We start from the raw sequence: 24221 nt of genomic DNA, 5'->3' as shown, positions 1-24221 counted from the left end.
AAGTGTGCTAGGGGTAAGAGCCATCAGGGAGGTTGGGTTTGAAACACCTAGGGTTGTGTTTCCTGCCCTCTATACTACAGATAAAGGAGGGTGCTCTACCAGTGTAGACAGATAAGCAGGTAAAGTTCTTGAGGAAGCAATTGATGCTTCCACATGGGATCCAAGATGCCTGGGTTGGTTTCGTTGTCTTACTTCCTGGGGGTGCCTTTCCTGTTGGTCCTGTTGGGAGCTGCTCTGCTCCACTGGCGGCAGACCCCTGCACGGAACAAAATCCCCAGGGCACAGAAGCGTAGGGAGAAGGCTTTGCAGCAGATGGAGGCCCTAGCACAGCGACTCCGGCAGCAGGTGAGTGTATGAGTGGGTGTCAATGCCTAAGCCCCCCACTCCCACACTTAGTGACTGGGTCCCATTTAAGAGAGGGTTCCCCTCCCCTTGCTTCACCCCCTGCAGAAGACAGGGAACCCAAGGCATAGCCCTTTCACCCCAGCTCTCCCTGGAGCAGCTCTCTGTGTCCCTGCCACTTCATCCTCCATGCTTGTTCTCTGAGTTCCCTTGTGATCAGAGGCTGTTACCGTCTTCATCTCATCTTGGCTGGAGCTTGAAGGAATCATGTTAAGTGAGATAAGCCAGAAAAAGAAGGATGAATATGGGATGATCCCGCTCATAGACATAAGTTAAAAAAAATAAAAAAAAAAACAGAAGGGAAAATACAAAGCAGAACTTGAACTACAGTTGGTGTACTGAACCAAAGTAAAAGATTCTGGGCTGAGGAAGAGGGTTCAGGTCCTGGAACATGATGGTGGAGGAGGACCTAGGTGTGGGGGTGCGGTTAGAGTGTTATGTGGAAAATTGAGAAACATTACACATGTATTACTGTATTTTACTGTTGACTATAAACTACTAATCCCCCCAATAAAGAGGGAAAAAAGAAAAGAAAAAGAAATCAGGGGCTCTCTGCTCTTCCTGTACCCAGAGCTTAGGAACATGGAAGTGTTTATTGAAGGAAAAAAAAAAAAACCTGATGAAGAGAACTGGAGATGAGAGGCAGACTTCTTCCATCCCTTGAGCACCCCTAAGGTCCACTAAGGCAGGGACTCTGATCTACACATTTCCCCCTCCACTCCTGCTCTGCCTAGTTCGGCAAAAGCTGGCTGAACACTTGGTGGATGCAGAGCACAAGGGTCACTGGAGATGAGTCTCCCAGGAATTGACATGTCTTAAAAGGGGGCATCCAGAGTGGGGCTACTTCAAGACACTGGGGTGGTCCTAGTGGCTGGGTAGGGCTCAGAGGGTAAAGCGACTGAGTCACATTTATGTCAGTCAAGCTTGCTGGAGTGACAGAGGGAAGGGCCAGAGGGGCACAGAGACATCTTTATAGTGAAGCTGCAGTTTACCCTGTGACCTGGAAGGTGTGGTAGATCCTTTGGCACCTTGGGCTCCCCAGCTGCCTGAGAAGAGAAAGGTAGAGTTCCCAACTCCAGTTGATGATGATGGCCTCCCTCTGGGAGTCCCAGGGTTGGGGGTTGGGGACAGTGCCTGAGGTGTTGTCCCTGTGCTCTGGAGTTCCTGCATGTCCTTGCTGTCCCCTGGATGGTGATGGATGGCCCCAATGGGCAGCTTCTCTGCCCAAGCCGCTGCAGTTCCTGAGAATGTGTATTAATATTAATTGGGGCTAATTAGTTGGATAAATCAATCTGCCCCCAGAGAGCAGCTGCCCCTCCCTGGCTGATGAGGAGGAAATCTCAGCTAATGGGACTGCTGTGTCGAATCAGCTTGATGGAGAGGATTCCTGTCTGTGTGGAGCCCCGTCTGTGTGTGGTGGTGCGTTTAGGTTCCTTTACTGCAAAAACCCAAGGCCAGCTTGTCTGTGTCTCCCAGTGGCATTTCGTTGTGTGCCTGTTGTGCATTTTATTGTGTGTGGGTTTTTTGTCTGTGTGTACTTTGTGTTTGGTTCTGTGTCTGCAGTGTGTGTGCCTGTCTTCGTGCTGTATTACAGGTTGGAGTATATACATCTGGGCATGTGAGTCTGGTTAGGTCGTGTGTCTGTTGAGTGAGGACGCCTGGTTGGGACATGTGGGGGCATTTGGGATTGCAGCTATTGGGCTGGATACTTGGTCTTGTGTGTGTGTGTGTGTGTGTGTCCAAAGGAGTGGAAGATATTTGGAGTGTGGTCACCCATGGTTCCTCTAGCCTTTTCCTAGGGTATAGGTCCCTTGGCTCTCAGAACCTTTTTCTCTCCTCTATAAAAATAGTTTGTCCTGGGAGTCGGGCTGTAGTACAGCGGGCTAAGCACAGGTGGCGCAAAGCACAAAGACGGGCATAAGGATCCCGGTTCGAACCCTGCTCCCCACTTGCAGGGGAGTCGCTTCACAGGCGGTGAAGCAGGTCTGCAGGTGTCTATCTTTCTCTCCTCTCTGTCTTCCCCTCCCTCTCTCCATTTCTCTCTGTCTTATCCAACAACAACAACAACAATAATAGCTACAACAATAAAACAGCAAGGGCAACAAAGGGAAAAAATAAATAAAATTAAAAAAAAAAAAGTTTGCCCCAGCTTCTGGTTTGGCCACTATTCCACCAAGGATGCCCTCCAGGCCTCAGGTATGCAACTTTACATTTCAGCAAGTCAGAGACTGAAGTAGAGACCAAACCTTCTGTGTGCTTCAAACCAATCTATCTCAGTTCAGGTTAACAAAATTTCAGAGGGCTCTTCTGGGTCTTGCCTTCTGCTAAATCCCAGGGAAAGATTAATTATAAAGATGAATCTGAACTGTCTTACAGATGTTTGCAGTCCAGGGGTGGTGTAAGCAGAGCTTTGCAATCCTGTTGGGAGGTCACTCAGCTGACTGTGAGACAAAGGCCAGATGCCCAGGGTGCTGTGGGACTTGGCAGGAGGGGTGGCTTGCTCTCTCTGGAGAGGGTCTTGTGTGGAGAGACTTCACAAAAAGGTAGTGCTACAGCTGACTCCTGCAGGATGAGCAGGAATTTTCTAAAAGGAGGAAGGAGTGAGAAAGGCATAGTGGAAAGAGAAGATAAGACAATATTTCTGTAGAACACATAGAAAATCCTATTTATAGAGTTCTCTAGGGAGAAAACTTCAAATAGGTCTTGTCTGAAGTCTGCAGACTAGGAGGCTTTGGTTACCCCTGGTGGAAACTGGCTGTCATCAGAAGTGAGGGCTTTTGTGATATTACATACACTTTTCACACATTGAAATATTAATAAGAAATCAACTTGCTGAAAACTTTAAAAATAATTTTCTTTAATTTTCAATCCATGATAGGACATAGCATCAGCTGAGTGTGGAGGAGGCCAGATGTCCATTAAACTACGGAAACCAGCAGGGGTGGGGGACTTACTCTAAAGTAGATTATATATTAGCATAACTTAGAAAAATACTACAATGCTGTGGCGTATTATGCTGATGCAGACTCTTAGAGTTTTGTGAGAGGGTTGTGTGACACAGCAGTGGTCTCTCTAGTAGATTGCTGGCATGATCCCAACTCAGACTTACATTCTAAGTAGCTCCTCTGTGTCTTCACTTTCTCATCTCTATAGTGGTGTGGTGGTTGTGATTATAATATCCAGTTAATTAATAAATATTTACACTGATGTCTGGTACAGAGCAAATATTATCTAAACTATACCTCTCAGAGCTTTAATAACACTAAGATTTTTATCCTTGTTGAGGGTGGTGGTCAAAGATTGGATCTGGTGTTAATTCCCGTTGCCTTCATTGGTGAAATGGAACTAACAATGAAGGCACCTAGTCAAGATTTTTTCCCTCTAAATGTGTGGGGTGTGTGTGTGTTGGATGGGGGTCTCACAAATGTATGATTTCATCATTCTGGGCTACTTTTTAAAAAAATTTATTTATAAAAAGGAAATATTGACAAAATCATAGGATAAGAGGGGTACAATTACACACAATCCCCACCACCAGAACTCTGTATCCCATCCCCTCCCTTGATAACTTTCCTGTTCTTTAACCCTCTGGGAGTATGGACGCAAGGTCATTGTGGGATGCAGAAGGTGGAAGGTTTGGCTTCTGTAACTGTTTCCCCACTGAACATGGGCATTGACAAGTCAATCCATGCTCCCAGCCTGCCTCTCTCTTTCCTTAGTGGGGTGGGGTTCTGGGGAATCTGAGCTCCAGGACACATTGGTGGGGGTGTCTGTCCAGGGAAGTCTGTTTGGCATCATGCTAGCATCTGGAACCTAGTGGCTGAAAAGAGAGTTAACATATAAAGCCAAACAAGTTGTTGACTAATCATGAACCTTAAGGCTGGAATAGTGCAGATGAAGAGTTGGGGGATCTCCATTTTGTAGATAGCTACTAGGCATATTTCAGTCATATTCCAAAGGGCCTGTTGCTATATTAGCTTTTTTTTTCCCCTGAGCCTGAAATATGACTGTAAAAGCTGAATAAGGGCAAGAGACTGGTATACTTTAATGATAACTCTTTAGTCACTATCAGGCCACCCCATCAGCTGAGGCCCTATTTGGGGAGACATGATGAGCCTAGACCTCAAATAAATCCCTCTCTCCATTGTTACCAGTCATTTCTATCAGGAAAAGCAAAATAGGCCCTTTTGTGGGCCCCCATAGGACCTTGCCCTCAATGGTAGAGAATGTTCCATCCTCTGAAGGGAGGCTGGACAACATACTCTATGCTACACCTGAGGAAGATGGGTTGATATTGGGGCAGCCTGGAATGTTTCTACTCATGACCACAGAATGTGAACTCAGATCTATAGGAATGCAGAGGTTACATAGGCTCCTAAGCTGAATATGGACCCAGATCACATCAAGTTGATGGAGTTAACAGTCAACAATATTTATACACTTTTCCCATATTAGGGAGCTACTCTCTTCCTGTTCCTTTTCCAGCTTTCTGTTCCTTTTCTAGCCATGACATCATCTCCCCAGACAATAACTTGGATCTGTGATACTTTTTTTATATTTTTAAAAATATTTATTTGTTTCTTCCATTTTGTTGCCCTTGTTTTTATTGTTGTAGTTATTATTATTGTTGTTGTTGGAGAGGACAGAGAGAAATGGAGAGAGGAGAGGAAGACAGAGAGGGGGAGAGAAAGACAGACACCTGCAGACCTCCTTCACCGCCTGTGAAGCGACTCCCCTGCAGGTGGGGAGCTGGAGGCTCGAACCGGGATCCTTGTGCCGGTCCTTGTGCTTTGTGCCACCTGCGCTTAACCCGCTGCGCTACTGCCCGACTCCCTCTAGGCTACTTTTTAATGCAGATAGAGAGACAGACAGAGAGACCACAGTGCCAGAACTTCTTCCTGTGTCATAGCACCTCTCATGTGGTGTTGGGGCTTGGAACCTGGGTTGGCCTCATGACAAGGCATGTGCCCTTCCCAGTAAGTTATCTCTCCAGCTCCCAAGGACTTTTGTTTGGACTTACTGAAATAGAGTAGGCAGAATGGTTGACGTGGTTCCCAACCACACAGTATACATTCAGTAAATGTGAATTTTGGGGGCTGGGACTATACCCATTATAGCATAAGATATGAATGCCTGGGAGTCCGGTGGTAGCACAATGGGTTAAGCGCACGTGGTGCAAAGTGTAAGGACTGGCGTAAGGATCATGGTTCAAGCCCCTGGCTCCCCACCTGCAGGGGAGTTGCTTCACAGGTGGTGAAGCAGGTCTGCAGGTGCCTATCTTTATCTTCCCCTCTCTGTCTTCCCCTCCTCTCTCCATTTCTCTCTGTCCTGTCTGAAAACAATAAAAAACAGGGGCAAAAAAAGGGAATAAATAAATATTTTTTTAAAAGATATGCATGCCTGAGGACCTGGATATTATTGGGCTGGATACTTGGTATTTTGTGTGTGTGTGTGTGTATGCGTGCGCGCGCGCGCGCATGTGCGCACACACTTTGATCCTCAGCACTGCCAAGTGCCAGAAATGAACAATATTCTGGTCTCTCTCATAAAAATAGATCCATCTTTTTTTGTTGTTGTTAAAGGAAAAATGTGAATATCATTATGGCTATGTATGAATCAATGTTACACATTGATGGTAAACAGCATTCTGGCCATACTGAGGAGGAGAATGATGAGGCGTTATTCTGAGGCACTTGGGACCTGCAGTCAGATCTGGGTTTTATGAGACCACCCAGACTGCAGTAAAGAGGGTGAGTGAGAGGAGTTGAGATTAAAGGCAGAAAAGCCGGTGAGGAGACAGACTGAGAGAAACTTAAAGATGGTTCTAGCAAGTAGGCAATAGGGTCGTGGCTGGGGTTGAGGAGGATGGAGAGAAGGCACTGCCTTCTTGAGTGTCTGCTGCATGCTGTCCTTGTCTCATTACTTTTGCTCTTGACAGGAGTCCTGAGGGTTGTTGACAGGTCTCCCTGTTACCCCAAGAAACTGGGCTCAGAGAAGTTAGAAGTGAGTGTCTTCCACCATGTGTCTTGGAGCCCCACCTCCTCAGATCCCTGCCCCACTAGGGAAAGAGAGAGACAGGCTGGGAGTATGGATCAGCCTGCCAACACCTATGTTCAGCGGAGAAGCAATTACAGAAACCAGACCTTCCACCTTCTGCACCCCACAATGATCTTGAGTCCATACTCCCAGAGGGATAAAGAATAGGAAAGTTATCAAGGGAGGGGATTGGATATGGAGCTCTGGGGGTGGGCAATGTGTGGAAATGTACCCCTTTTATCTTATAGTCTTGTCAATATTTCCAATTTATAAATAAAAATTAAAAAAAAAAGAAGCGGGGTTCTTGTCTGTGATCACCCAGCATGGCTGGATCATAATATATTTCGTGTCCTTTCTTCTCTGAGGAGATCTATCTACAGGAAGGGAAGAGATCTGTCCATTATGGAGCTGACCAGTGGTGTAGTCAAGGCTGGGCCCTAGCCCTCTTGCTATCCCTGCTGGAGTGCCTTCTCTAAAGTTAGGTCAACAAGGGTGTGAGGACTGGAGCAGAAGGAAATGTGGGATGCTGAACCTCACTTTCCATATGCTTTGAGTCTTGAATGTCCCAGGAAGTCCTGTTCCAATTGTGCCCCTTCTAGATAACAACACAGGGAGAAAGACTCTGTGCCAGACTTTCAGCTGGTCACTGAAGAGGCAGAGACAAAAGAGCAGACTCATGCCTGAAGGCCTTGTATACCAACCTAGAGGCAAGCCAGGAGATGTTTTCAGTGGTAGGAATGAGCAGGGGAGCCTGAACATGTGTGCGCCAATGGAATGCGTGGTGTGCATGTGATATTAACTGCATGAGCCTGAACTTGGGAGAATCAGTCTGTGGCATCTGTCTGCTCCATCCCATAACCACAGGAGCCAGACCTGGATCCGAAGCCCATTCTGGAGTTGCCCCTGCTGACGCTGGCCCAGAAGCTGCAGGATGAGGAGCTGAGTCTGGAGAGCGTCCTCTGTAGCTACTTAGAGCAGGTGGGCATCAGGGGCCAGTGGCCAAACCATAAGCTCTGAAATGGCATGGTGTGTGTGTGTGTGTGTGTGTGTGTGTGTGTGTGTGTGTGTGAGATTCATCTTAACTAGAGGAGTTGGGGGGGGGGGCAGGTCTCTCTCTATGTACATGCCACACTCATCTGTCACTTCTCTTCTGCTCTGACTCATGGTGGCATGAAGGGAAGTTGCCCTGTCCTGGGCCTCCTCAAGTTCCTTTTCTGGGTTCCCTCAATGTTTCTTAGGCACTGAGAGTGCACAAGGAGGTGAACTGCCTAACAGATTTCCTGGAAGAATGTGAGGAGCAACTACAGAGACTAAAGAAACTCAAAAAGAATGAGAGAGGTCCTCTCTATGGGATCCCTGTCAGCCTCAAGGATACCTTTGATTGCATGGTGAGCTCTGGGGCAGAACATGGGAAGTCTGGCTCCCAAATCCAAACTTGTATCCACTATGCATGCCTGCTATCTGTGAGGCCTCCTCAGAACACTGCACCTCAGAGGTATGAGCGGGGTGTGTAAGTACGAATGGAGTGAAGATGCCTCTGCCTAGCTGGTGAGTCTACCCTAACATGCTCCCTCCCTGGGCTGGAGTTAAATGTCACTTTCCTACAGGGTCATGACTCTACGTGTGGGCTGGCCCAATTCCTGGAGAAGCCAGCAGCCAAGGATGGGATCATTGTGCAAATACTCAAGGCCCAGGGAGCCATTCCCTTTGTGAAGACTAATGTGGCCCAGACACTGTTCAGGTCTCTGGTCCACCAGACAAGTCTGGGTTGGGGGCTGGGGCTGAGCCTTGGGCTGAAACAGTGACTCAGCATTCCGGTGCAGACTAGAGGGTGAGATGGAGTTCAGTCAGGCATACGTCAATTTCCCAGGTTTGGAGTAATTTTTTTGCCCTCTGAGTCCTGGTTTCCTCTTAACATTTGGAGTCCTCAGTCACTGGGGTTCTGAAAAGTCCCACATCTCTGTTCCAGCTTTTTTTTTTTTTTTTTAAGAAAAAACATTTAAAAAATTTTCCCTTTTGTTGCCCTTTTCTTTTATTATTATTGTAGTTATTGTTGTTATTGATGCTGTCATTGTAGATAGGACAGAGAGAAATGGAGAGAGGAGGGTAAGACAGAGAGGGGGAGACAAATAGACACCTGCAGACTTGCTGCACTGCCTGTGAAGTGACTCCCCTGCAGGTGGGGAGCCAGGGGCTCGAACTGGGATCCTTATGCCAATCCTTGCACTTTGTGCCATGTGCGCTTAGCCCATTGTGCTACCGCCCGACTTCCCTGTCCCAGCTTTTCAAATTGTTCTTTTGAGCCCCTACTCTCTCCTCCACATTCAGCCTCTAGAGTGTTCCATTAGTGAGGGACTTGTTCCATATCCTGACAGCCAAGCTGTAAACTCTTTGCTCCTTACTTTGGAGTCCTGCTTTATGTCTGTTCTTGGTCTTTCCTGCTGGGACAGTGGACTGCCAACCTCAGCCAGGAGTGAGTGGTCTCAGCCCAAGCAGAAGTGCCTGGAACCTGGGGAGCTGACTTAACCTGGGGCCTGATTTCTGAGGGTCGTAGCATCTATATGGGGCAGAGGCCATCTTTCCCAGATGGATGTTCACCTCCCAAACCATTTTCTTTTGCTCTCCTTAGCTTTGACTGCAGCAATCCCATCTATGGGCAGACGCTGAATCCTCTGAATTTACAGAAGACATCTGGAGGCTCCTCAGGGGGTGAAGGAGCTCTGCTGGCAGGAAGGGGCTCTATTCTGGGCTTTGGGACCGACACAGGTGGAAGCATACGCATACCAGCCAGCTTTTGTGGTATCTGTGGCCTCAAGCCCACAGGATTTCGCCTCAGGTGCTCAGTGGTGGTGTTGGGGTGGGTAGGCTCAGGTTCAGGGGAGCAGAGGGGCCTGCTCCCAATGTCCACACTTACTCACTCAGCTCAATACATGGACATGGATGAAGGCAGAAGGGCTTTAGTAACTCCTGCCTCAGATACAGTGAAGCATGCCAAGGAATTTGGTTCAGTTGACCAAGGAATAGAGCTTTTATTCAGTAATTAATTCACTAGTTCATTCACCTGGATACCTATCTATCTACTTACTGTTTTTCTTATTCATTCATCAGTTCATCCATTTATTCACCCTTCACTCATGCATCCATCCATGTAGTCATCATCCTAGTCTCTATTCATCAAAAATTTTCACCATCCACTATTTGGTTTCTTAAATATTGATTGTCTACTATTTACTAGACACTATGATGACTATCTGGAATATATCAGTGAAGAAAAGGAACAGATATGCTAGTTTTTGAGAAACATACATTCACCTACCCATCCATCCATTCATCCATCTCTCTATCCATTCACTTATCTAGTCATCCATCTAAGAATCCATATTTGCCTCTTTTCATGCAATACTTATCTATCTATCCATTTGCCCATTAACGTTTTCGTTTATCCTACATTCATTTATGTGTCCATCTATTCACTCATCACTCACTTCCACACTGTGGTAGCTCCTGCAGTGGAGACAAGAGCACTCTCAGACTTAGTTTCTGTTCCTGCTGTGCTCTTAGACACCCAAATAACTTAGCCCGAAAATGATTGGAACTCTAGGGTTGGGTGGAAAGCTCATGAAAACTCACAGATGAAACTGGCATTTTATTCAACAGAGAGTTATTAAGAACCAAGACTTTAAACTTGCAGAGCCTGGGTAAGGTTTCTTAGAGAAGGTAGCAACTGAGTTTGATTTCTAAGGATGGATATGCTGTGATAGTGTAGAGTCTAGAAGGCTGTAGGCTGTACAGCATACTTTGTCTGGAGCGGTATATATGTTGAAAAAGGATAGAAGGAGAATGTAGGAGTTGGTACTTTAGAGCCTTGAAGGGAGTCAGATGTCAAATTTCATACTATGGACAGTAGAGAGTCATGGGAGGGTGGGAACAGCTTCTAGGCTGTGTGCTGGGTCCTGGGAGAGTGTGTTGGCTTGGAACTCCGGCCTCTTTCAGGTGCTGAGCTGGACTCTGGGTGGGTGGGGTTTTACAGCTACTCTGGAATTGCTTCTGCTGTCAAGGGCAAGAAATCAGGTAAGTACCTGTCTTTATCTGTAACTAGATACAACCAAAGAAAAATCTTCCAGGCTTTCTGCCAAAGACATTTTACTCAGCCTCTGCATCCAACATCAGTCCCACTAATTATAAAAGTACATAACTTCTACCTGGTTTCCTTGAGTTCTGTGACTCTTGCCCTACTGAGAAGTGCATCTTGCTATATAGCTTGATTATTTCCTGCTGATCTCTTGATGTACTATCACTGAAGAACTTCTCCCTTCAGACACCAGAGCTGCTTTGTCTGGTCTACCAATTGTCCTCAACTCCTGACCCAGGATGTCACTGGAGCCTCTTCCTTTGACTTTGGCCGTGACTGGGGGTACCACTCTCTGAGACCAGGCATTGAGAGGGTTCCCAGGGCAGAAAGAATATGAAGTGTCTTCCTTTTGTCCCTTTTCTCTATGTAGTGACCACAATGGCTGGTCCTATGGCCTTGGATGTGGAAAGCTTGGTGCTATCTCTGAAAGTTTTGCTGAGTGAAGACATGCACCAACTGGACCCCACTGTGCCTCCCATACCCTTCAGGGAAGAGGTGAGCAGGGACAGGGAGCAGACTCAGTCCTCAGTCATTAGACTATCTCCCATCTAACCATCCCCTGTGGAGACTTCTTTTCTCAGTGCAGTGATCAAGAAACCCACAGGCTCAGACATATTAGTCTCCAACCCTGGCAGGGCATCAGCCCTCACAGAGAAACTCTGGTGTCACATATCTAGGACACAGCAGTAGAAAACTGGTGGTTGATATCTAGCTAAACTGGGTTTTTAGTCCTTTTTTGTTAACATTGGCCAAGTAATCTCTCTCTGTCTTTATAATATTTACTTATTTATTAGAAAGGTAGGAGGAAAGAGAGAAAGAACCAGACATCACTGTGGTACATGTGCTCCAAGGGATCAAACTTAGTACCTCATACTTGAGAGACCAATGCCTTATCCACGGCTTCACCTCCTGGACCATTTCTCTAGGTCTCATTCTCACTATCAGTAGAATATCTAGATTGTTCCAGACCCTTCCAGACCTGGTAATCTTCATTTATTTGCTAACTTATTCAAAAAATTCACTGGCACATACTATGTGCAGATTCTTTGTATTTCATCCTAACCTCACTCCAAGAACGAGCATTGCTCTTCTTAACTGTAGTGGAATAGAATGCTTTCCTATAGTCATATAGCTAGCAACTGGCAGTTGGGATTTTGAACCCAGTCCATCTGACTCCAAAGCCCTCTACATAAGAAGAATCTCTGGTGGTCCAGGAGGTGGTGCAGTGGATAAGGCATTGGACTCTCAAGCATAAGTTCCAGAGTTCAATCCCTGGCAGCATATATACCAGACTGATATCTGGTTCTTTCTCTTGCTCCTTCTGTCTTTCTCATTAACAAAATAAATACAGTCTTTATTAAAAAGAAGAATCTGCTACCTACTTAGTGTCTGTTTATCTAATTCTCATATACATTATTTTTAAAAATTTAATATTTATTTTCCCTTTTGTTGCCCTTTTTTATTGATGTTGTAGTTATTGTTGTTATTGATGTTGTTGTTGTTGGGTAGGACAGAGAGAAATAGAGAGAGGAGGGGAAGACAGAGGGGAGCAGAGAAAGACAAGACACCTGCAGACCTGCTTCACCGCCTGTGAAGCGACTCCCCTGCAGGTAGGGAGATGGGGCTCGAACTAGGATTCTAACGCCGGTCCTTGCACTTCACGCCACGTGTGCTTAAGGTATACATTATTTTTTATTTGATACAACAGAGAGAAATTAAGAGAGGAGGAGAGATAGAGAAGGAGAAAGAGAGACACACCCACAACACAGCTTCACCATTTGTGAAGTTTCTCCCAGTGGAGATCAGGGGTTTAAATCCAGTCCCTTGCACAAGGCAACATGTGCCACCATCTGGCCCTTCACCTGATTCTTTGTACTCACCCTTATTCTATCAATCCATCATCATTGTTACACATTATTTGCCTGTATCTATCCTCATTGACTGATAGTCCTTTAGCTTAAAGATATATGTGATTATTCATCTACTTACTCACCTGATAAACCAGTCAATTCCATATAGCCATCAACCTATCCATGTATCCACCCACCCACTCCATCCATCCATCCATCCATCCATCCATCCGTCCATCCACTCTTCTATCCAATTAACCCTCTGCCCACCACCCACTCATCATTTCATACATATACCCATGCACTCATTCACAAATACATCTGCCTGTCTACTCTATCCACCCAGCTACTCATGTTTCATTCATCTGTTGATCATCCCAAGATTTCCCCAGGGGACCTAGAGTCTAAAAGTATATAGGGGGACTCCAAGAGGTCCTTGTGGGTTCTCCAGGGTGAAGAGAGCTATGGTATAAGACCTCAGCCTATTAAGTCTAGCTACTGGAGACTTTGTGGAGACCACTTTGTCTCTAGTCCAATCTTTAAAAAGAGTTCCACCAGCCCTTCTTGCCCCCAGGTATACTTCAGTAAACGGCTCCTTCGAATCGGCTACTATGAATCAGATGGCTTCACCCAGCCATCTCCTAGCATGGTGAGGGCTGTGAGGCTCACCACTGGGCTGCTCCAGGATGCTGGACATGAGGTAAGACATAGAGAGAGAGAGAGAGAGAGAGAGAGAGAGAGAGAGAGAGAGAGATCAGAGAACTGCTCAGCTCTGGTTTATGATGGTATCAAGGACTGAACCAGATACCTTGGAGCATCAGGCATGAAAGTCTTTTTGAATAACATTACACTGTCTCCCCTGCCTTATTTCTTGAGCCAGTGTTTTAAAAAAATATTTATTTATTTATTCCATTTTGTTGCCCTTGTTGTTTTTATTGTTGTAGTTATTCTTGATGTCGTTGTTGTTGGATAGGACAGAGAGAAATGGAGAGAGAAGGGGAAGACAGAGGGGGGAGAGAAAGAGAGACACCTGCAGACCTGCTTCACCGCTTGTGAAGTGACTCCTCTGCAGGTGGGGAGCCAGGGGCTCAAACCAGGATTCTGATGCCGGTCCTTGTGCTTTGTACCACCTGTGCTTAACCCGCTGTGCTACTGCGCAACTCCCGGGCCAGTGTTTTTTGTTCCCCTGTACTTCAGTTTTCTACCATTTGAGGTGACTGTGAAAATGCAGTGTGAACGGGAAGGATGGGAGAGGGTTGGGCCCAGTAAGCCTGCCAGAACCTGCTGAAGACCTAAAGTGAATGGGGATATACACTAATGGGCTGAGATGTCACCCTATTTCTAAATCCTGAGGAATGCAGAGAAAACAGTGTGGGCTTGTGGGGGGGGGGGGGGCTCAGTCCCTGACCAGATCTCCATCTCCCCAGGTCATCCCCTTCTCCATTCCTCAGATTGAGTATGCCATGCAACACCTGTACAAAGGGGGCTTGAATGCCGATGGTGGGGCCACCCTTTTGGAGAAGCTGTATGTTTGGGGGACATGACAGAAATGGGGTAGGAGAGAGGGGGTGTGGGGGAATTTAGGGTCTGGGCCGGTGGGATGCATTTGGCTAATTATGTGACCTTGAGCAGCAAGTCAGCTGCTCAGGCCTCACCTTCAGAATGAGCATGATTAAAGGGTGATTGTGGAGACAGAAGCATTTCTTTAGGTCTGTTCCATGACTTATTTGTGGAGGAGACTTATTTGCATGGTTGAGGGAGCCAGCTGAGGGCTCAAAAACTGAATAGCTATAACTGTGCTTCCTCAGTGAGGGGGACTTGGTGGACCCCTGCATGAAGGGGACAGTCACCCTGCTCCGCCTGCCAGATCTGCTCAAGTGTTTATTGGCCAGGATCCTAAAGCACACAGTGAGTGTGGACCAGGGTGGAGGGGTAGAGGAGGAGAGACTCAGAGAAGAAAAGGGCTTCATGTCCTCTGGGCAAGAGAGGAACAGAGAATGGTGTGACTCACAGAAGGGCTCAAGGGGAAGAGGAACTGGAAGAGGAGTCAGGTCCCAAAGAGAGGGGCTATTCTTATAGAGAGGAGGGGGCTTCAAAAAGACTCAGGGGGTGGGTGGTGGTGCACCTGGTTAAGCGCACATAGTAAGAAGTTCAAGGATCCTGGTTCAAACCCCTGGCTCCCATCTGCAGGGGGGTTGCTTCATGACTGGTGAAAGAGGTTTGCAGGTATCTCTCTGTCTCTCTCCCTCCCTATCTCCCCATCCCTTTCAATTTCTCTCTGTCCTATCCAATTAAAAAATGGCCACCAGGAGCAAGTGGAGTTTAGTGCTGGCACTGAACCCCAGCAATAACCCTGGAGGCAAAAAAAAGGCTCAGGATGGGAGTAAGGTGTCTCAGAGAGAGGAAGGAGGAAGGGGTTTCAGAGAGAGGGAAGGGGATTTGGGGGAGCCTAGGGGGTCTTAGGGCTTGATGAGATGGTGGGAGCTTGTAAAGGATCAGAGGGCTCCATGTTAATGTGCTGAGCAGAAAGGCTCTTCTTAGAGATCACCTGACATTATTGCCCTGTGGTCTGAAGTTGCTCTCCCCCTCTTTCCTTACCTCTAGAATCCCCGACTGAGCAAGACTTTAGAAGAGCTTCGTGGAGTTGGGTGAGTGGAGTTTCTCAGATCTAGTTTCCACTCACAGGGTTCTCCAAGGGGTGGTGAAGATTGAGTGAGGGGCTATTTAGACTTTGGGATCTAGTTAGAGAATTAAGGTCTTGTCTGACATTTGGTTAAATTTAGACATTTGAGTGGGGTTTGGATTGAGATGGAGTTGGACCTGGTTGAATCTAGAGTTAAATTTTGAATTTAGATCAGAATTGGACTAGGTTGAGGTAAAGGCTAGGCTGTACCTGAGCTTAAGAATGGGTCTGGAAAAGTAATAAATAGACGGGGGACTAGGCCTGGGGTTGCTTTGCATTGGGTTGGAGTTGAGAAAGAATCCTGTGGTTCTGGGGAAGCCTGGTGGATGGTGAATGCTTCTGGTTGTGGTCATGTTCTGACTCTACACTGTGTGTGTGTGCGTGTGCACGCGCACGCACTTGAGAACCTTGGGCAGACAAGGGATGAGTCAGAGGGTCACTCTCAGCCAAATCCATCAGCTGATTTTAAGCCTGCATTGAGGTCATACCCTGTCTTTGCATGCCATATCCCTGTGCAAAAAAAGGGGGTCTTCCTACAATGACCTTCAGACTTTCCAGAGTCTTCCCCGTTTCCACAGAACACCCAAGAAACTGTGGGAACAGCACTCAAAAGTGGAGGTGAGGAGTATCTGGGAAGACCCCGAGGAACTGCTGGAAGAGGGGAAACAAATACTTAAGTGGTGACAAAAGTGGTCAGGCAGGGGACAGAGCTCTATCTTGGCCACAGGGGAGGCCTGGCTGCACCTGAGTGGGAAGGCTTAGTGATTTAGGATGTTAATCTAGTCCATCTCCTTGGAGCCAAATGATGCATTATCCCAACCCACCATCACCTGAGACTATACTCTATTCCTTTCATGCTGGACCCTGGGGACACCCTCCCCCTCTCCAGATAACCCATAACTGGCAATTCTTTCTGGTGTCTAACCACTTGGTTTGGGAACACCTGACCTTGTCTGGTAAATAGTGGCTGGTAAGTATGTGTGTCTTAAGGCTTTTACTTACCCCTCATTGTCTCTATAGAAATATCAGCACGAGTTCATAGCCAAGTGGCGGTCCCTGGACCTGGATGTGTTGCTGGCACCAGCTCTGGACCCTGCCTTCTATATCAGCTATCCTGCTAAAGCATCAGGTGAGAGGGTGCTGGGGCCCAATAGGGTCCCAATGGGGGTCCAGGGCTTCAGAATCCTGCATAACTTCTGTGGCCTTTTGACTTCTATATATTTAAAAATTCTTAAATTGGGGGCCAGGCAGTGGTGCACCAGCATTAAGTGTACATAGTACTAAGCACAAGAACCTGCACAAGGGTCCTGGTTCGAGTTGCCAGTTCCCCACCTGCGTGGGATGGTGGTCACTTCACAAACGGTGAAGCAGGTCTGCAGGTATCTTTCTCTCTCCCTCTCTATCTTCCCCTCCTCTTTCAGTTTCTCTCTGTCCTATCCAATAAAATGGGAAAAAATGGTCTCCAGGAGCAGTGGATTTGAAATGCACGGTGATAACCCTGGAGGAAAAAAACCAAAAACTTAAATTGAGATAAGGTTCAGATAGTCATTTCTTGAAAAGATTTGTTTGGTCTATGAGAAGATTATCAGCGGAGACCAGATTATCACTTTAGCATATGTGGTGGCAGGGATAGAATCCAGGGCCTCACACACACAGACACAAATCCTTCATGTTATACCCTCAGCCACCTCCCCAGCCACCAGCAACAATTTTAATTGTAGCCTGGGAGGTGGCACAGTAGATAAGGGATTGGACTTTCAAGCAAGAGGCTCTGAGTTTGATCCCTTGAATCACATGTGCTAGAGTAATGCCTGGTTCTCTCTCTTTCTCTCTCCCCCCACTGTCATTAACAAATAAATATTTTTTTTACCATATTCAGAATGTTGTGCAACTACCACCACTAATTCTAGAACAGATCTAGCACCTTGATCTAGCAGTCACACCCAATTTCACTTTTATATTGACCTTCATTAAAATATAGTGTTTTGGGGGTCGGTGGTGGCGCAGTGGATTAAGTGCACGTGGCACAAAGCGCAAGGACCGGCGTAAGGATCCCAGGTTCGAGCCCCCGGCTCCCTACCTGCAGGGGAGTCGCTTCACAGGCGGTGAAGCAGGTCTGCAGGTGTCTATCTTTCTCTCCCCCTCTCTGTCTTCCCCTCCTCTCTCCATTTCTCTCTGTCCTATCCAACAATGAACAACATCAACAATGGTAATAATAATAACCACAATGAGGCTACAACAACAAGGGCAACAAAAGGGGGGGAAAATGGCCTCCAGGAGCAGTGGATTCATGGTACAGGCACCGAGCCCAGCAATAACCCTGGAGGGAAAAATAAGAAATATATATAGTGGGTTTTTTTTTTTTTTTTTTTTAACCAGAGCACTCATCTGCTCTGGTTTACGGTGGTGCAGGAGATTGAACCTGGGACTTTGGAACCTCAGGCATGAAGGTCTATTTGCATAACCATTATGCTATCTACCCTTGCCCTAGTGGGCTTGTTTGTTTGTTTTTTTGTTTTTAGATAGAGAAGAGAGACATAGAGAAATAATCACTCTTTTATGCAGTGCTAGGGATCAAATTCAGAACCTCATGCCTGAAGGTCAAGCACTCTATCAGTTGCAACAGTTCCCTGGCTGCTGATTTGGCTTCTTTCACTTAGCATGACCATTCATTCTTCACATGCTTTCTCATGCTCCACTTCAAAAAGTGGCTTTGGGGAGTCGGGCGGTAGCACAGCAGGTTAAGCACAAATGGCACAAAGCACAAGAACCAGAGTAAGAAACCCAAGGACTGGAGTAATGATCCCCAGCTCCCTACCTGCAGGGGAGTCATTTCAAAAGCGGTGAAGCAGGTCTGCAGGTGTCTTATCTGTCCCTTTTTGTCTTCCCCTCCTCTCTCCATTTCTCTCTGTCCTATCCGACAACATCATCAATAACAACAGCAATAACAACTACAACAATAAAACAATAAAGGCAACAAAAGGAAATAAATAAATATTTTTTAAAAGTAGCTTCAGCTCAGCCCACGCGGACTTCAGGACAGGCTACTGGAAAGGCACCCCTGGTTTTATGCCCAGCTTAGGTGCAGATCTGAGACTGATGCAAGATGAGAACCCAGCCTCAAACCTGGACTCTTCCTTCCCACCTATTTCTCTTCCACAGCTGTTTCCACTCTCTTGTCCTCTGTCAGCATCACTGCCACTTGGCTGATGTGCCCTCCCTGCACACTTGTGGCTGCTTCTGAGGAGCTGCCTTTCCCACTCAGGATGTGCATTCAGACCCCAGCCATCTCAGAACCTGGTGTACTGCAGGACAGGCTGAAGCCTCTGCCACCCTGCAGCTGTGAAGCCTTGGGAATTAATCTAAACATTTTTCCATCTTGGCCTCCTCACTTATATACAGGGAACAATCCCCACCTCAACTGTTGGGGGTGGGGGTGATTCATGGAACTCCACAATATAGAGAAACCAGCACGGTGCATGTGGGACACTAAGGCTGAAGCCTTCCTGCTTGCTAAGTGCAGGACAGGGGTAGAGAGGTGCCTCGTGAGGGCTGCAGTTCCCGGGATAGTCATGAGGGACGCTCATCTCCATTCTTCCCTTCTTGATATTCTGGGTTTATGCAGAGAGCATGTCCTACATGGGCCTGTACAACCTCTTGAACTTCCCCGTCGGTGTGCTGCCCGTCACCAGAGTCACAGTAGAAGACGAGAAGGAGTTGGCCTTCTACAAGGGATACTATGGAGACACCTTTGACAAAAATTTCCAGGAGGTCAGTTTGCCTCTCCCAGGGGCACAATCCTGGACTGGCTTGCCTCTATCTCAGCCCTGCGAAGGGTGGGCTAAACTGGTTATTCTTTTGCCCACCTTTTATTGTTCCTGTTGCAGTTAAAAAAAACTTTTTTGGGGGGGAGTTGGGCTGTAGCGCAGCGGGTTAAGGGCAGGTGGCGCAAAGCACAAGGACCGGCATAAGGATCCCGGTTCGAACCCTGCTCCCCACCTGCAGGGGAGTCGCTTCACAGGCGGTGAAGCAGGTCTGCAGGTGTCTATCTTTCTCTCCTCCTCTCTGTCTTCCCCTCCTCTCTCCATTTCTCTCTGTCCTATCCAACAATGACAACAACAATAATAACTACAACAATAAAACAACAAGGGCAATAAATAAATAAAATAAATATTTAAAAAAAACTCTTAAAAAATTTTTTTTTTTTAGTTTACATGATGGAGAGAGAAAGGACGAGAGAACCAGACCATACTCTGGCACATGCAATGCTAAGGATCCAACACATATTTGCATGTCCAGCACTTGAGCCACTGTACCTCCTAGTCTTACCCCACCCCTGAGAACTCACCATTTGACCTCCAAGTCAGTTTCTGTTCTTTTCAGGGAAAACACTTTGCAAAACCAGTAGGGTTTAAAAAATATATATATATATATAATTAGTCAAGTATTTGAAAGGACAGAAAAATTGAGAGGGCAAAGGGAGATAGAGAGCTAGAGCTAGCTAGCTAGCTAGATAGATAGATAGATAGACCCAAAGAACTGCTTTACTGTTTGTGAGGGCTGGGGACTTGAACCCAGATCCTTGCTCATAGTAATGTGTGTGCTGGATCAGGTGCACTACTGCCTTGCTCCAGGTTGTTATTATTATTATTCATTTTATGTTGACAGGAAAGGTGGACCCCTGAGCTAGGGAGGGGGAAGCAGAGCAAAGGCTTCTGGGCAGGAGCTTGCTATGTGACAAGGCTGTTCCTCTCTAGTCCTCAGTTTCTTTGCTAGGAAAGCAGTAATTGAGACATCAACTTGTAGTGTTGTGCTAAAGTTTAACTGAGAAAGAATGAAACAATTAATTTAAGATCTTATGTGTAGAGAGTGTTCAATAAATGGTATTATTACTAATTCAGAGGTGACTTCACAAAAGGAATTGCTTCCGTGGGTCTCTTTAATGTAAGGTCTAAAATAGTAATTCAGACTTGGGAGAGAGAGAGAGAGAGAGAGAGAGGGGAGAAGAAGAAGAAGAAGAAGAAGAAGAAGAAGAAGAAGAAGAAGAAGAAGAAGGAGGAGGAGGAGGAGGAGGAGGAGAAGGAGAAGGAGAAGGAGAAGGAGAAGGAGAAGGAGAAGGAGAAGAAGAAGGAGAAGAAGAAGAAGAAGAAAGAGGAGGAAGAGGAGGAGGAGGAAGAGGAGGAGGAGGGGAGAGAGAGAGGGAGAGAGGTGAGAGATGGCGATTGACTAAAAATTATGAATGTATTTGATTCAGACAGTAAGTATCTTACTTTTTTTTTTTTTTTTTTGGAAATTGATTGTCATGGTGGAGTTTCCCAATGGAACTGCTGCTCTGAATTCTGAGATAATAATAGTAATGATGCTATCTAATGTGTCTTGGGCTTACTCTGTCCCAGCAGTTATTTGTTTGTTTATTGCCACCAGGGTTATTGCTAGGGCTCTGTGCCTGCATAATGAATCTACCACTGCTGGTGGCCATTTTTCCTTTCTTTTTTCTTTTTGATAGAGACAGAGATAAATGGAGAAGAAGTGGGGGGAGACAGAGAGGGAGAGAGAAAGAGATACCTGCAATGCTGTTTCACCACACTTGAAACTCCCCCTTTGCAATTGGGGGCTGGGGGGTTGAGCCAAGTCCTTGGCATGATAACATATTTTTACTACTATGCACATCACTGCCTAGCCCTGTCCAGCAGTTGTTTCAAAGTGCTGTATATGGGGCTGAGTGGTGGCTCACCTGGTAGAGCATGCATGTTATCAGGAACCAAACAAGGCTGTGTCTACAGTAGAAAGGAACCGTGAAGTGTATCCTAGCCCCTTTTCCTCATCTGCAGAGGTGAAGCTTCATGAGTGGTAGAGTAGTGCTGAAGGTGTCTCTCCTTCTCTGTCTCTCACTATCTATTAAAAGTAAATTAAAAATAAATAAATAAAAAGATTGGGGCTGGGTGGTAGCAAACTGGGTTAAGTGCACATAATGCAAAGCACAAGAACCCACCCAAGGATCCCAGTTCAAGCCTCTGGCTCCCCACCTATAAGGGGGTGGCTTTACAAGCAGTGAAGCAGATCTACAGGTGTCTTTCTCCCTCTCTCTGTCTTCCCCTCCTCTCAGTTTCTCTCTGTCCTATCCAACAATAGCAACAACAGTAACAATGGAGAAAATATGGCTGCCAGGAGCAGTGGCTTTGTAGGACAGACACTGAGCCCCAGGGATAACCCCAGCAGCAACAAGTAAACTGTTCCATGCATGTCCTGTAAGTTTTGCAAGAGAGAAGACTGAGGCAGGTTAAGGGACTTGACCACACAATCAGCACAAGTGGACAAGCCAGAACTGTAAGTCTTGTGACTCAGCCCAGAAACAAAGCCACATTAAGGACTTGAATGAAAATAATGTTTGAATCCCTGCTAGTGTATTTGGATTACCTGCAGGGCTTCAGCCTCATTCCCCATGATCCCAGAAGTCTGTGTTTGGGGTCAAGACTCCCCTTCATTGCAGAAGTAATATGGTCAGGATCTGGATTGGGCATTTGCACATCCTTCTTCCCTTAGGTGAGAACTTTGGGTGAGCACTAGGTTTTTTATTTCATCATTACAGTCAGCTCTCTGCATAGGGAACAGGCTCTGTATTCTGGCCCTGGAAAATCATAGACAATGGCTTCCAAAGTGGCTTACTTGGATGGTGTACTGCTTTGCCATGCACACAATCCAGGTTCAAGCCCAGCCCCCAGCACTTTGAAGGAAGTTTCTATGCTGTGGTCTCTTTAACTCTCTCTCTCCCTCTCCCTCTCCCTCTCCCTCTTCCTCTCTCTCTCTCTCTCTCTCTCTCTCTCTCTGTTTCTATAAAAAATAGGAGAAAGAAGGGGAAAATTGTAGACAAATGAAGTCAGGACAGTTTTTCCAGGTTTTGTTGAGAGTTGGGGAAGCCTGGAACTCTGACATTCAGGACATCCCTACCTTAATATAGACTGGGGATAAAATGTTTGGAGTGTTACAGAACCTAGGGTGGTAAAAAAAAAGGCTGAGCAAGGAGACTGTGAGAAGGCAACTTTGAATCTATAAACTCTTTCTCTGGCCAGGCGGTGAGAGGATCCACAGGGCTTCCGGTGGCAGTGCAGTGCATTGCTTTGCCATGGGAAGAAGAACTATGTCTCCGTTTCATGAAGGAGGTGGAGACCTTGACCAAGAACCAGAAGGAGCCCAAGGAATAGATCACTTCTTCTGGAAGCTTTCCAAGTCTGCTCCCAAAGCCTCTCCCTTTCCACGAATACTGTATCTGCCTCATGTCTTCTCCCTTCAGAAGCCTGCTGGATTTGTCTTCTCTATATGAATGGGTGCTCAATAGACTTCCCAGATCAACCCAAGATGATGACTAGATTAATAAACATTTCTGTCAGGGCACCCTGGTGGTTTCTGTTCTAGATGGGGTTATACCCTTGTGACTCAGTCCTCCAGATGTTTCCCTAGATGACATCACAGGTGAGAAAAACCCAAGGTGAGAATCTGGAGACCTGATTCCAAGTCCTGGCTCATTGCACTGACTTGCTGTGCAATTCTGGGCAATTTAATGTCCCTCTCTGGATCTCAGTTTTCTTATCTTCACGTTGAGAGGATTGGATCTGATGAGGTCCATGATGCTTCCCAGCTTAAGTTCCATGGGGACTGTGGTTTCTGTATACTTTCCTGACCTAGAACTTAAAATGGCTCCTACTGCTGTGCAGAGATAGTCCCAGAAATCCAGGCTAAGGGGGTGAAACCAAGTCAGAGCAGACCAGGTTGAGGACCCAGGCCCCCAGTCATAGTATACAAGTTCTAATTTCTTGGCCTGACACTCAACTCCCAGTAAGATGAGGACTCCAGGAATCAAACCTGGCTCTGTCTGCAGTAGAAAGGAACCATGAAATGTGGCACCTCTCCAGAATCTGAGCTCTCTGCTGGCAAAGAAGCCTCTACCCCTCACTTGCCTCTGTCCCGCACTCCCTCCCCCCCTTCTTACTGGCCAGCTTGACTTGCAGTGGGCACTGCAACCCGCTCTCCAGTTTTCTCCCAGGACAGAACCCCCCACCCCCACCCTCACTCACCCGAATCCTGCCAGTACCCTATATTAACTCACTCAAGGTTAATAGAGTTCTGGCTTTGTTTTCCCTTTCCTATAAGAGACAATGTCTAAGGAGCTCTAAGAAGGTAGGGTGAGGGGAGTCAGGCGGTAGCACAGTTGGTTAAGCGCACATGGCTCAAAGTGCAAGGACTGGCATAAGGATCCCAGTTCGAGCCTCTGCTCCCCACCTGCAGGGGAGTCACAACACAGGCGGTGAAGGCTGTCTGCAGGTGTCTATCTTTCTCTCCCCCTCTGTCTCCCCTCCTCTCTCCATTTCTCTCTGTCCTAACAAAGATGACATCAGTAACAACAACAATAATAATTACAACAACAATGAAAAAACAAGGGCAACAAAAGGGGAAATGAATATAATAAATACTTTTAAAAAAGATTAAAAAAAAAAGAAGAAGGTAGGGTGAGGGAGTTGGGTGGTTATGCAGCGGATTAAGTGCACATGGTGCGAAGCACAAGGACCCCAGTAAGGATCCCCGTTTGAGCCCCTGGCTTCCCACCTACAGGGGAGTTGCTTCACAGGCGGTGAAGCAGGTCTGCAGGTGTCTGTCTTTCTCTCCCCCTCTCTGTCTTCCCCTCCTCTCTACATTTCTTTCTGTCCTATCCAACAATGACAACATCAATAACAACAACAATATAGCAACAATAAAAAACAACAAGGGCTGTGGTCTGGGAGGTGGCGCAGTGGCTGAGGCACTAGACCCTCAAACATGAGGTCTTGAGTTCAATCCCAGGCAGCACATGTACCAGAGTGATGTCTGGTTCTTTCTTTCTCTCTCTCCTATCTTTCTCATAAATAAATAAATAATTTTAAAAAGAAAAGAAATTTGCTTAAAAAACCAACAAGGGCAACAAAAAAGGAAAGTAAATTAAATTAAAATAAATTTTAAAAATTAAAAAAATTAAAATAAAAAAGAAGATAGGGTGAGAGTCTCCACTTAGGGGGGTGAGAGGGGGAATACAGAGATGTTTTCTACCTCCACTACCTCATGCCTTCTCTGTGTCCCTGTGGTTGCC

The 24221-nt window shown here is 46.5% G+C and overlaps 1 protein-coding gene across 5 annotated transcripts; it reads left to right on the top strand.

Moving 5' to 3' along the window:
* On the top strand, positions 1-22493 carry FAAH (fatty acid amide hydrolase). 5 transcript variants are annotated; one of them, XM_016187354.2, is made up of 15 exons: positions 8-345; positions 7303-7416; positions 7677-7826; positions 8046-8179; positions 9068-9274; positions 10469-10509; positions 10941-11065; positions 12995-13120; positions 13848-13945; positions 14229-14328; positions 15025-15068; positions 15682-15721; positions 16124-16232; positions 18729-18874; positions 22174-22493. In XM_016187354.2, the coding sequence occupies exons 1-15, from the start codon at positions 154-156 to the stop codon at positions 22303-22305; spliced, it is 1758 nt and encodes a 585-aa protein (XP_016042840.2). In that variant the 5' UTR covers positions 8-153; the 3' UTR covers positions 22306-22493. The 5 variants fall into 5 exon arrangements, with proteins under 5 accessions (XP_060061936.1, XP_060061935.1, XP_060061934.1 ...); XM_060205953.1 differs by lacking the exons at positions 18729-18874; positions 22174-22493 and adding an exon at positions 18294-18438 and having other exon boundaries at positions 1-345; XM_060205951.1 differs by lacking the exon at positions 7677-7826 and having other exon boundaries at positions 7-345.
* Positions 22494-24221: the final 1728 nt, after the last annotated feature.

Source organism: Erinaceus europaeus, chromosome 13, assembly GCF_950295315.1.
Source record: "Erinaceus europaeus chromosome 13, mEriEur2.1, whole genome shotgun sequence".
NCBI classification, from domain to species: domain Eukaryota; kingdom Metazoa; phylum Chordata; class Mammalia; order Eulipotyphla; family Erinaceidae; genus Erinaceus; species Erinaceus europaeus.
The sequence above is the reverse complement of the archived record's forward strand: the minus strand, read 5'-3'. Positions and strand labels throughout refer to the sequence as shown.

Bases quoted from the DNA above. Each gene is read 5' to 3' on its own strand.
- FAAH (XM_016187354.2), top strand. From the start codon at position 154: ATGGGATCCAAGATGCCTGGGTTGGTTTCGTTGTCTTACTTCCTGGGG. The intron at 7,827-8,045 runs GTGAGCTCTGGG...ACTTTCCTACAG, and splicing joins AGGATACCTTTGATTGCATG to GGTCATGACTCTACGTGTGG. The intron at 13,121-13,847 runs GTAAGACATAGA...CCATCTCCCCAG, and splicing joins TCCAGGATGCTGGACATGAG to GTCATCCCCTTCTCCATTCC.